Below are 12,661 nucleotides of genomic sequence, written 5' to 3'. Positions count from 1 at the left end.
GGAGCCCTGGCCGTCTTCCTCTCCCTACAGCTCTGGCCCTGAGCACCCAGAGGGCATCAGTAAATAAGAGCTGGGTGTGCTTGCAGGTGAACTGCAGGGCTGGCATCTGCTGGCATGGCACCCTTGGAGGCCCTGGCTGGGTCTCTTGTCCCCTCGGCTGTGGGGTGGGGAACAGGCATCTAAGGGGTTTCCAGCTTCCTGCCCCGGAGTGGCCTTGTCGGCTCCACGCACTTGGCTCACAGCCTCTGAGCTGGGGCGGGAAGGTGCGGGCCCACCTTTCTGGGGACCGGGACTCTTCGGAGCTGTGGGTGATGTGTTCGGGGCGGTTCGGTCCCCACAGCGGCTGTCACCTAATTACCTGATTAACTCAGTGATTTCATCGACTGACTGGGACCTTAGCTTCGAGTCCCCAGTAACAAGGAGCTTTTTGTGAAAAGTCTCGAAGCTAGTTCTCCAAAGAGTGAAAGCAAGTGTGGGCCTGGATTTTAGAAGAGACTAGGGGCAGGGAGAGGTGTGTGGCAGCAGCAGCAACTCCCTTAGTTTGGAAAGGGAACCCGCAGTAAGTGTGGCGTGCCCTCCCTCTCTCCCTCTTCCTCCCTCTTCCCCTCCTTTCCCGCCTGGGTTCCTTCTTCCCTCCTCCCTCCTTCCTTCCCTCCCTTTCTGTCTTCTTTTTAACACACTGAAAGCACCACCCTTGAAGGCTGCAGAGAACGACCCATGAGCACTCCCCCACCTCATGGCTGCTGTTGAGTTGGGTGATAGGGTGAGGTCTGGATTCTACTGACAGTTCTCCCTGAGGTGGTCGGGGAGGGTAGCCTGCAAGGCCATTGGGCCCCACAGTTGTCTGCAGTCAGGCCTGTGGTCAGTCGAATTAGAAACGATCAGAGGTGTCTGGATAGAGGCTGGGGATGGTGTTCTTTTCTCTGGGTCCCAGGTGTGGGGGTGTCAGCCCTTTCCTTCCTCCCTTCACAGGCTCTGGAAGATGTGCTTGGGTTTTGGAAAGAGCTCAGACTCACAATGTCAATCCTGTTAAAAACAAGGTCTTCCGATGCAAAAATCCTCAATAAAATACTGGCAAACCGAATCCAGCAGCACATCAAAAAGCTTATCCACCATGATCAAGTGGGCTTCATCTCTGGGATGCAAGGCTGGTTCAGTATACACAAATCAATAAATGTAATCCAGCATATAAACAGAACCAAAGACAAAAACCACATGATTATCTCAATAGATGCAGAAAAGGCCTTTGACAAAATTCAACAGCCCTTCATGCTAAAAACTCTCAATAAATTCGGTATTGATGGAACGTATCTCAAAATAATGAGAGCTATTTATGACAAACCCACAGCCAATATCATACTGAATAGGCAAAAACTGGGAGCATTCCCTTTGAAAACTGGCAAAAGACAGGGATGCCCTCTCTCACCACTCCTATTCAATATAGTGTTGGAAGTTCTGGCTAGGGCAGTCAGGCAAGAGAAAGAAATAAAGAGTATTCAGGTAGGAGAAGAAGAAGTCAAATTGTCCCTGTTTGCAGAGGATATGATTATATACTTAGAAAACCCCATTGTCTCAGCCCAAAATCTCCTTAAGCTGATGAGCAACTTCAACAAAGTCTCAGGATACAAAATCAATGTGCAAAAATCACAAGCAATCTTATACACCAGTAACAGACAAACAGAGAGCCAAATTATGAATGAACTTCCATTCACAATTGCTTCAAAGAGAATAAAATACCTAGGAATCTAACTTACAAGGGATGTAAGGACCTCTTTGAGGAGAACTACAAACCATTGCTCAGTGAAATAAAAGAGGACACAAACAAATGGAAGAACATACCATGCTCATGGATAGGAAGAATTAATATCATGAAAATGGCCATACTGCCCAAGGTAATTTATAGATTCAATGCCATCCCCATCAAACTACCAAGTGTTTTCTTCACAGAATTGGAAAAAACTGCTTTAAAGTTCATATGGAACCAAAAAAGAGCCCGCATTGCCAAGACAATCGTAAGCCAAAAGAACAAAACTGGAGGCATCACGCTACCTGACTTCAAACTATACTACAAGGCTACAGTAACCAAAACAGCATGGTACTGGTACCAAAACAGAGATATAGACCAATGGAACAGAACAGAGCCCTCAGAAATAATACCACACATCTACAGCCATCTGATCTTTGACAAACCTGACAAAAACGAGAAATGGGGAAAAGATTCCCTATTTAATAAATGGTGCTGGGAAAATTGGCTAGCCATAAGCAGAAAGCTGAAACTGGATCCTTTCCTTACTCCTTATGCAAAAATTAATTCAAGATGGATTAGAGACTTAAATGTTAGACCTAATACCATAAAAACCCTAGAAGAAAACCTAGATAATACCATTCAGGACATAGGCATGGGCAAGGACTTCATGTTTAAAACACCAAAAGCAATGGCAACAAAAGCCAAAATTGACAAATGGGATCTAATTAAACTAAAGAGCTTCTGCACAGCAAAAGAAACTACCATCAGAGTGAACAGGCAACCTACAGAATGGGAGAACATTTTTGCAATCTACTCATCTGACAAAAGGCTAATATCCAGAACCTATAAAGAACTCAATCAAATTTACAAGAAAAAAACAAACAACCCCATCAAAAAGTGGGCAAAGGATATGAACAGACATTTCTCAAAAGAAGACATGCATACAGCCAACAGAAACATGAAAAAATGCTCATCATCACTGGCCATCAGAGAAATGCAAATCAAAACCACAATGAGATACCATCTCACACCAGTTAGAATGGCAATCATTAAAAAGTCAGGAAACAGCAGGTGCTGGAGAGGATGTGGAGAAATAGGAACACTTTTACACTGTTGGTGGGATTGTAAACTAGTTCAACCATTGTGGAAAACAGTATGGCGATTCCTCAAGGATCTAGAACTAGAAGTACCATATGACCCAGCCATCCCATTACTGGGTATATACCCAAAGGATTATAAATCATGCTGCTATAAAGACACATGCACACGTATGTTTATTGCGGCACTATTCACAATAGCAAAGACTTGGGATCAACCCAAATGTCCATCAGTGACAGATTGGATTAAGAAAATGTGGCACATATACACCATGGAATACTATGCAGCCATAAAAAAGGATGAGTTCGTGTCCTTTCTAGGGACATGGGTGCAGCTGGAAACCATCATTCTCAGCAAACTATTGGAAGAACAGAAAACCAAACACCACATGTTCACACTCATAGGTGGGAACTGAACAATGAGATCACTTGGACATGGGAAGGGGAACATCATACACTGGGGCATATTATGGGGAGTGAGGGGAGGGATGGCATTGGGAGTTATAACTGATGTAAAGGACGAGTTGATGGGTGCTGACGAGTTGATGGGTGCAGCACACCAACATGGCACATGTATACATATGTAACCTACACGTTGTGCACATGTACCCTAGAACTTAAAGTATAAAATATATATATATATAAAAAATAACAAAAACAAAACAAAACAAAACAAAACAGGTCTTCCCATCTTGGCCAGGAAAGCCTCTGTCTTCCCGCAAGGAGCGCAGGCCTGCCCCTCCCACTTGCCTTAGGCGACTTGGCGCAGGCATCTGGGTCTTACAATGGCTGCTCCTTGTAGTCCTTGAGCCGTGGATGCATCCGACAGCCCGCAAGAGCCTGATATGTGGTGAACTCTGGCCTCACACTCCACACCGGCCCCTTTGGCCCCGAGGCTGCTGTGGGAGCTGTGGTCCTGCTGCCACGGTGGTTGGCATAGTCAGTACTCATGCTCAGAAGTTTCCATAGCTTCCTGCTGGTTTGGTTATATCGGGAGACAGATGATGGTTAAGGAAGAGGAACTCCTGGGTGTCCTGCCTTGTGCTTGCCAACCCTGGGGTGAGAGATGCAGGAGGGTCAGTATCACCCCCTCCCCAAACTACCCTTCTTAGCCCGAGTCTTCCACTAAGGCAGACCCTGTCAGCTCCTGGTTCATTGGCCCTCCTGGCTTCTTTTCCCTGCGTGGAAGCTGGGTCTCACACCAGCTACAGGCACTGGTGGAATCTTCACCACCGCCTTCGGCTTGGGCCACAGATTCCTTTCTGCCTGTCAGACCTGGCTCAGTTTGCTGGGGCATGAAGGTCACAGCTGGCAGGGAATGCAGAGACTTTTGCCGCCGATGGCCATAGGTCTTATAGCATTAGTGATGGACACAGCGAATGCCAACTTCTGTGCTTTGGACTTGGGCCCTCTTTAGAGAGGGGTACTGTGTTCAGGGCACCTCAGAGTATCTTGTGTCCAAGCTCCTGGAAACCTGGTGGCAGCTGGTGGAATATGCCTGCCGTAGGGAGCCGTCTGGGAGACTCTGGTGTTGGAAGTCTTGCTCTTACGTATAAACAGTCTTTAATTGAACACTTGTAAAACTGTAACGAGCCATTCATTTATTTGAATGGGGTGAGTTATTAATTTTCAGCAAACTGCAAGCAGCCGTTCTGAGATGAATCGTTTGGAGAGAGTCTGCTCCCCAGGGTGAAGGTCTGCGATGGGCCCTGAGGTCTGAACCCATCGCCTGATGTGACCTCGCCTTTTTCTTTCCCCTCAGCTGCCCCACCCCGGGATGCACTGGCTCAGGACACGTCCGGGGCAAGTACTCCAGGCACCGAAGGTAAGAGGACCCTTGGATCTCACAGAGCTTCCTGGGAAGCAGATTTGGAGGCCCCCCACCGCCCGCCCAACTCTGTTCTAGGCCCTTTTGCAGATAGAGAACTTTCCATCTTTTTCCACGGCTCCTGAGGCCAGGCTGCTGACCCTTCTGCGAGGCAGCGACCTCCCACTCTAGCCTGGAGGCCCGCGTGGCCATGGGCAAGCCCTGTGGGGACAGACAGACCATCTGACTTCCCAGCACTGCACGGTGGTTTTCTTGTCTGGGTCCCCCGCAAGAACTGGATGAGTCTGTGGGGGAGGGAGGGAGGGAGGGAGGACCCTCAGGAGGGGCGCATGGGGTGGCTGAGGCCTCTCGTGGCCCTAGCCTGGCCCTCTCCACTGCCTACTCCTCCTTCCCAGTTTACAGAGCTGCCCTCTGGCCAAGAAGAGGAAGCTGGAGGGCGCTGAGGCTGAGCACCTGGTGTCCAAGAGGAAGTCGCACCCCCTGAAGCTGGCTCTGGACGAGGGCTATGGTGTGGACAGCGACGGCAGTGAGGACACCGAGGTGAAGGACGCCTCTGTTTCGGATGAATCGGAAGGAACTCTGGAGGGGGCCGAGGCTGAGACGTCAGGACAGGAGGAGATTCATCGCCCCGAGCCAGCTGAAGGTGCTTTGTCGCTCTTTCTTCCCCGAATAAAGGGTGCTTAGTGTGGCCCTGGAGAATTGCAGCCTGTGAGCGGGGAGGGGCTCACTCTGAGCGAGAGAAAGCTCTTCCTGAGAACAAGGCATGTCTTGTCCCAACATGTGCTGGGCTTCCTGGGAGAGAGGTCTGCCCATGGTGTTTATGGGGCCTGTGGTGTGTTTGTGTGTGAACACTGTGTGTGTAGGAGGGAGGCAGGGCAGACACAGACACGCGGCTGGTGTGTGTGTGTGTGTGTGTGTGTGTGCAGTTGTAGCATGTTTCGGCAGGTGTCTGCATGTATATGAGAGACAGACAAGGCTGTGTCTCTGTCTGTGCGTGGGGAAGGGAGGGTCTTAGACTGGCCCTCTGGGAGACCTGCCTGGGGGCATGGGTGAGAGGTCTGCTTTCCCCTGAGGCACTCACAGGCAGATGCGGAGGAAACACCTCAGGTTGAGTTCAGGTGATTGAGGACCAGGTGGGGCCTCTGAAAATGGGGTGCCCGGGGAAGCCAAGACGGGAAGGAGGAAAGCAGATGAGTCCCCCATTTCCTTGGGGGGTCTACCAGGACTGCCATGTTGGGGCACCGAGCCCTTGGCGGAAGTGGGTGAAGCAGGTGCTTTGGCCCCTGGGTTCCAGAGGGAGGGGTCTGTACCCCTGAGAGCCCTGGCAGATCTGTAGAGAACTGGGGTCAGACGAGGCCCAAGGTCCGCTCCCCCTGCCATCCCCACCACCCACCCAACACTCCCCAAGCTTCTGCAATGGGGAAGGGTCTGAGATGGATTTTAGAAGCAAAGCCAGAGAGGGTCCTCAACCCCAGCTCCCTAGGGGGGCCCTGGAGTGAGTGCGCTGCCCCGAGGAATCAACATAGTCCTAGACCGCAGGGAGAAGAGACACAGATTTTCCTGCTTTCTTATCAAGAAGGGCATCTGGAGTTGAGGCATCATCCTGGGCTTGGACTTTCCCCTCCGAAGTGGGTGGATGGCAGGGCCTCTTCCTACCACTGTGGGACGTGCTGGCCCAGGCGTCCTTGCTGACAACCCTACGGGGCCTGCGTGTGGGGAGCACCTACCATATCTTAGTTTTGTTTTGTTTTTGTTTCGAGAGAGTCTCACTCTGTTGCCCGGGCTGGAGTGCAGGGGCACAATCTTGATTTACTGCAATCTCCTCCTCCCGGGTTCAAGGAATAGCTGGGACTATAGGCGTGCACCACCATGCCCAGCTCATTTTTGTATTTTTAGTAGAGACAAGGTTTCGCCATTTTGGCCAGGCTGGTCTCGAACTCCTGACCTCAGGTGATCCGCCTACCTCGGCCTCCCCAAGTGCTGGGATTACAGGCGTGAGCCACCACGCCCATTCTTATTTACTGCTTTTCAATTATGAAACAATTATTATTTTTAAAAATCTGAGTTGCTGCTTAAGCTCCATTGTATACAGTGCAGGTTGATCTGATTCGGAAAGTAAACGTGATGAGAGAGGAACATTAAGGAAAACTATCCAAGTAATTCTTAGTTTAGAAAATACATCAGTGGCCCATGACCTGCCTCCTGAAATATGTTCACCGTGATTTCTGGATTCAGGCAGAAGGGTTGACAGAAAGTCCATACCGAATCCCCACTTCGGGAGTTTTGTGTTTCCGCTTGGCTCCCGTGTAAAGAGTGAGTGGTAGGTCAGGTGGAGGGGTGGTGGGTGTGTTGGGGACTGGAGACCTGGAGTCTTCCCACATGCTCTCTGGCCCCCACGTTGATTTTGATTTTGTGCAGGAAGGAGCCCCATCAAGTCCCATTTTGGATCCAACCCCCCTGGCTCCTCCAAGGGCAGCTATAGCAGTTACCAGGGAATCATCGCCACTTCTCTGCTGAACTTGGGTCAAATTGCTGAAGAGACTCTGGCGGCCAAGCCAGGCCCTGGCGTCGTGCACCTGCTTCAGGAGGCCACAGAGGGAGCTGCCAGCGAGGAGGGTGAAAAGGGCCTCTTCATCCAGCCAGAGGATGCCGAGGAGGTCGTAGAAGTCACCACCGAACGCTGCCAGGACCTGTGTCCCCAGTCCCTGGAGGATGCAGCCAGTGAGGAGTCCAGCAAGCAGAAAGGCATCCTGAGTCACGAAGAGGAGGATGAGGAGGAGGAGGAGGAGGAGGAAGAGGAGGAGGAAGAGGATGAAGAAGAGGAAGAGGAAGAGGACGAGGAAGAGGAGGAGGAAGAGGACGAGGAGGAGGAGGAGGAGGAAGAGGCAGCTCCTGATGTGATCTTTCAGGAGGACACCTCTCACACCTCTGCCCAGAAGGCACCTGAGCTCCAGGGCCCAGAACCACCCAGTCCCAAGCCAGAGTACTCTGTCATTGTGGAGGTCCGCTCGGATGATGACAAGGACGAGGACACCCACTCCCAGAAGTCAACAGTCACTGACGAGTCGGAGATGCACGACATGATGACCCGGGGAAACCTGGGCCTCCTGGAGCAGGCCATTGCCCTGAAGGCGGAACAGGTGCGCACGGTCTGTGAGCCGGGCTGCCCGCCTGCCGAGCAGAGCCAGCTGGGCCTGGGAGAGCCAGGGAAGGCAGCAAAGGCCCTGGACACTGTTCGGAAGAGCTACTACAGTAAAGGTAGGGGTCAGGGGTGGCCTGGCCCTGCAGACTCATCCTCTCACCCCTGCCCCAGTGTACAAATGCAGGCTGAGAGCCCTTCTAGGACAGGAGGCTGGGAGATGGCAGAAAAGTAGACAAAAGGACAGATACATGACACAGACTGTGGTCAGATACCGAGCAGATGGGTTCCCACACTGCTTTACAGAGCAATCGTAGAGCGCAGACGTGTGAGAAAGAACCAGGTGGGAGAGAGGAGGTGGGAGGGACAGTGACCCACCCACAGTGACTGGTCACAGCAGCATCTGGGATCCGGAGAGGGTGGGGACTGTCCTGTCCCTTCCACCCCAACTCACACTTGTGGCAGGGATTGTGCTACGACAGAACCCGCTGTTTCCTACAGCCATGCTGGGTCATCCTGATCCTCTCGTGGGGTGGAGCCCAGCAGGCAGAGGTGAGGGGTGCCCTTCTCCTCAGAGGAAGCAGCCTGCCGCTGGCTCTGCATCTGCTCTGGATTTGGCTCTAAAGTGTGCAGGGTATAGGGGAGGCATCCCCTGACCGCACTGAGTGGCTGATGTTGAGGTGAGGACAGACAAGGAGGGCTGCTTGGAGGGGCTTGGGACTGGGCTGACATGGTTGGGGAGCAGCTGGGAGCCTGGAGTGCTGAGGTCTGAGGACGAATCCTGAGTGAACGGTTGCGGCCTCCACTGTTACTGGGGTGTCAGGGTCTGGACAGCAGGCTGGCTCTGCTCTGCTGACTGCCCATCTCAGATTCCTCCTTGGGACAGGGGCCTGGGGAGCAGGGCTGGCCAGGGGCTGCTCCCTCAGTGAGCCATGCCAGGGAGGCCAGGCCTTGGACAGGTCAGCTTTGGCTCACCTGGCCTGGTGCAGAGAACCTTCTGCACCTGGGCACTTGGCCTCTCTTCTCCTAAGACTAGGGACCTGCCCGGACCTCAGCCTATTTTTTCCCCACTCTAGTCCTGCATCTCTTCTCCAGGTGGATGGGGGCAGTGGGAGTTCTTGGCACTCTTCCAGTGAGTGCCCCCAGGAAGGGTTAGCTGAGACCAGGGAGGGGCAGATAAGGAGAGAGAACTGGGATGGGAGGTGACTCAGGTGCTGGAGCCAGGAACCAAAAATGCAGGAGACACAGACTCAAGGCCAACCCTGGGAAGACGCACTTGGCTCATGGGAGAGACAGACCTGAGCAAGACATAATTCAAGAGACATGATAGGCAGGTCAGTGGAGACATGAGGGACATATTTTCTGGGAACACCCAGGCTTATGAGACAAGCCCAGGGGAAAGATACTAAGGGACACAGGCGGGACATGGTTTCAGGGTGAGATGGACCCCAGGCTTTGAGGGGACACCCTTTAGGGCAACCCAGATGGCGGGACAGCTCTTTGGGGACCCAGATTTAAGTCAGCACCGTCATGCCCCAGCCTTGTGGGGCCATGGGCACAAAGAGACACAGGCTAAAGGTGAGACTTAGGGACAGGTGTTAAGGGCCTGGTGTGGTGTGCTTGGGCCACACAGATCAGCGCAGAATTGGGTGGGACACGTATGAGGAACAGAGACACCAAGTGACAGCCCCAGGCCCAGGTTTTCAAGGGTCTCAGACCTGTGGGACAGACACAGGGGGACCCAGAGGCAAGGTGTCCTGCCTTCAGGAATAGATTTTCAGTGCATGGACCCAAAGGGACACAGCCCCGGGTGACACAGGTGGCCAACCTGAGAACACCAGGCAGTGCCGGGCTGGGCTGTGAGTGTCTGTGCAATGTGAACGTGTAGTAGGATAGAGACGAGACTGGGACTGCTTCTAAGGGACTCGTGTGGGGACCCAGATGCGGCGAGAATTCTGAATGGAGGCTGTGGGACGGGGCAGCAAGCCCAGGAGGCAGGTGTTGGGCACGGGTTTGGAAGCCCCTCAGGACCCCGCTGCCTGTCCACATGGGTGGAAGTCTGACTTCCTGCTCCTTTGAGCTGGGGGCAGCAGAGCAAAAGCTCCTTCCCTTTGGAGCCCACCGTCGGGGCCTCCCCCTCTGGAGTGGGAGTTCTGCGTTTGGCTCTGTGACCTCTGCACCCTCCCAAAGGGGCAGCTCGTCCAAAGGTGTTTCACTGAGACGTCAGCTCTGTTCTGAGGGTCCTCTGTGCTCCTGCTGGTCCCTGCACTCTGTAGTGACCAGCCTGGTCCTGCAGAGTCTAGATGAGGTCAATAACAGACGTGGGTTTAAATTTCCGCCCAGACGTATGTTAGTCATGCAGCCTTGGATAAGTTTCTTAGCTCCTTCGTCCTCCTCGTTTTGTCAAATTCCAAGGACATCTCCTGGCAGGAATGTTGCCAAACGCCTTGACCTCTCTAGGCAGAAGCCTGACCCATGAGGCCTCCGCACTGTCAGAGGAGAGAGAAAAGAGGACTCCAGCTGCCGTCTGGGTGGTTCTCCGTAAAACACTGCACAAACCGCTATTTGGGATGGTCAGGGCAGTATCAGGGCTTTTGCACACAGGTAGCCAGTGTGGGCTGGTTTCTTCAGGGTCACCTGACTGTCCAGCCCCAGTCCCTGTCCAAGCTCATGGGCAGTCTTGCCTCTCTTCTCTCTGGACAGCCAGAGAGAGGGGTCCTGAGCTACCCCTGCCCCCTCTCTGCTCACCACCCAGCTTCCGGGCTCTAACTGATGTGACTTGTGTGTTTTAGATCCTTCAAGAGCTGAGAAGCGTGAGATCAAGTGTCCAACACCAGGCTGTGATGGCACTGGCCACGTTACCGGGTTGTACCCTCACCACCGCAGCCTTTCTGGCTGTCCCCACAAGGATAGGATCCCCCCAGAGAGTGAGTAGCTCTGTGCAGCGTTAGCCCTAACTCTGAAACTCAGGCTGCCTCTGGTGTTTGGGTGGTGTCTATGGGGAGGCGTGGCCTGCCCAGGGCCATAACCTGCCCCTTTGGTTTGTCCAGATGCTCATCCTTACATCTCCTCGCCTCCCCCGACAAACGGCCTTAGCCCAAACTTGAGCCCTTTGAGGCTGGGGCCCTGCAACCAGCCCATTTGTCTACCTAGAGACGCCAGTCGGGGTCAGAGCCCACAGTCACAGATCGATGGGAGGGGACAGGCCAGTGCCAGCCACGCTGAGAAGGGAGAGGTCTTCTTGCAGCAACCTCTGTGCTCCGAAGGCTTGGGAAGCAAATACTTCTTCTAATTTTTAGGCTAGAAGCAGTAATTGTGAAAATTAAATTTAAAGGAGCAAACCACAGAATGAGAGGTTTTAAAGCTGAGTCTGGTTTCTGCCGCAGGAGGGAGGGACCACAGTGGTGGTGGGGGGCGTGCCCTGATCACACTGAGGGTGGGGGGGGCGTGCCCTGATCACACTGAGGGTGGGGGGGGGCGGCGGGGGGCCGGAGGGGGGGGGGGGTTACGTCTGCAGGCTCTTGGGGGCTGGAGCTGCCCTGCGTTGCTGCCCTAAATTGCTGTGTCCCCCAACCGCCCAGCAAGCAGCAGCCTTGGGACAGGGATCCTGCCTCCTCCTCAGCCTGTGCTCCCCACTCAGCTGGTGCTCCCCAGATTCTCTGACAGCCTTGGCTCCCTCCATCCCCGGTTCTCTTACAGTCTTAGCCATGCATGAGAACGTGCTGAAGTGCCCCACTCCCGGCTGCACAGGCCAGGGCCACGTGAACAGCAACCGCAACACGCACAGAAGGTACTTGGACTGAACTGGGCCAGGGTGGGGGCCGGGGGGGGCCCCATGTGTGGGAGGGCACCTGGGTTAGACCTGTGTGTCCCAGTCTGGGCCTTGGGCCCGTGACCTGGGACAGGGCTCTGGCCCTGTGGGCTGCCCTTCTCCCTGCCTGCTGCCCTCAGGAGTGGGTATAAGGTCAGGGCACACCTGGGCTGTGAGGGCCCTTTGGGCAGAGCAGCAACTGGAGGTGCAGTCACCTCGTGGGGTTGCTGCCTTGACCCCTATGAGCTGGGGGTCTCAAGAGAGCAGGGGGCAGCCTGTGGAGGAGCGAGCAATGCACCCTCTGTGAAGAGAGGTACAATGACCATGTGTAGAGCCAGGTGAATGCTTGTGTCCTGCCCACATTCAGAAAACCTCTGCACACTGGCTCTTGCTCCTGCGTGGAAAGGGCAGAGAGGAACAGTAACCTCGGCAGGCCAGGACTGTACTCTGGGCTGCTTTGTGGCAGTTCTGAGGCCCAGGTGGAAGTGAAGCTTCCCAGCCACCCTCGAGGTATAGTTGTTGACGCGTCTTCTATGGCAAGGGGGTCTACTCCCCCAGCCTTACCCAAAGTGTCATGGGTGGCCATGGCCTTGGTGGGATATGCCTTTGCCCCAGCATACGCTCAGCTGAAGGGACCGCCAGAGCTTTTGAGGTCACTTCATTTGAAGAGAGGCCAATTCCCCCTCACGTCACCTCCCGGGCTGGCTGCGGGACTGGCGCTGGCGCTCACAGTTGACTTAATTCTGACAGAGGAAGCGGCTGCCTCCGTGTCTTAGGCTTACCTGGGCCTGAGTCATCCAGGGTCAGTGCCCAGGTTGTGGTCCAAGTGGGGCCCTGGGCTGCCCAGGGCAGCTAACGGAACAAGAGCCAGAGATGGCTGCAGAACCCCGCCCTGGAAGCTGGGAAGGGAGAGGACGCGGGGAGGGGAAAGCCGGCCACCCGGACCCATGCAGGGGAGGCAGCTTCGCCCAGAGCTTTCAAGGCCTTTAGGGTATATTTCTTTTTTTTTTTTTTTTTTTTTTTTTTTTTTTTTTGGGGG

At 53.9% G+C, this 12,661-nt stretch overlaps 1 protein-coding gene across 1 annotated transcript in view; it reads left to right on the top strand.

Moving 5' to 3' along the window:
• The window catches only part of MYT1 (myelin transcription factor 1), a 90,070-nt gene that overhangs the window by 45,559 nt on the left and 31,850 nt on the right, over window positions 1-12,661 (top strand). Inside the window, exons 5-9 of the mRNA XM_025398118.1 lie at window positions 4,607-4,669; window positions 5,068-5,315; window positions 7,091-7,930; window positions 10,604-10,738; window positions 11,511-11,601. Coding sequence (XP_025253903.1) covers window positions 4,607-4,669; window positions 5,068-5,315; window positions 7,091-7,930; window positions 10,604-10,738; window positions 11,511-11,601 — 1,377 coding nt within the window. The remainder of the gene's footprint in view (window positions 1-4,606; window positions 4,670-5,067; window positions 5,316-7,090; window positions 7,931-10,603; window positions 10,739-11,510; window positions 11,602-12,661) is intronic.

Source organism: Theropithecus gelada, chromosome 10 (assembly GCF_003255815.1).
Source record: "Theropithecus gelada isolate Dixy chromosome 10, Tgel_1.0, whole genome shotgun sequence".
Lineage (NCBI taxonomy): Eukaryota > Metazoa > Chordata > Mammalia > Primates > Cercopithecidae > Theropithecus > Theropithecus gelada.
This window is presented reverse-complemented; position numbering and strand designations above follow the sequence as displayed.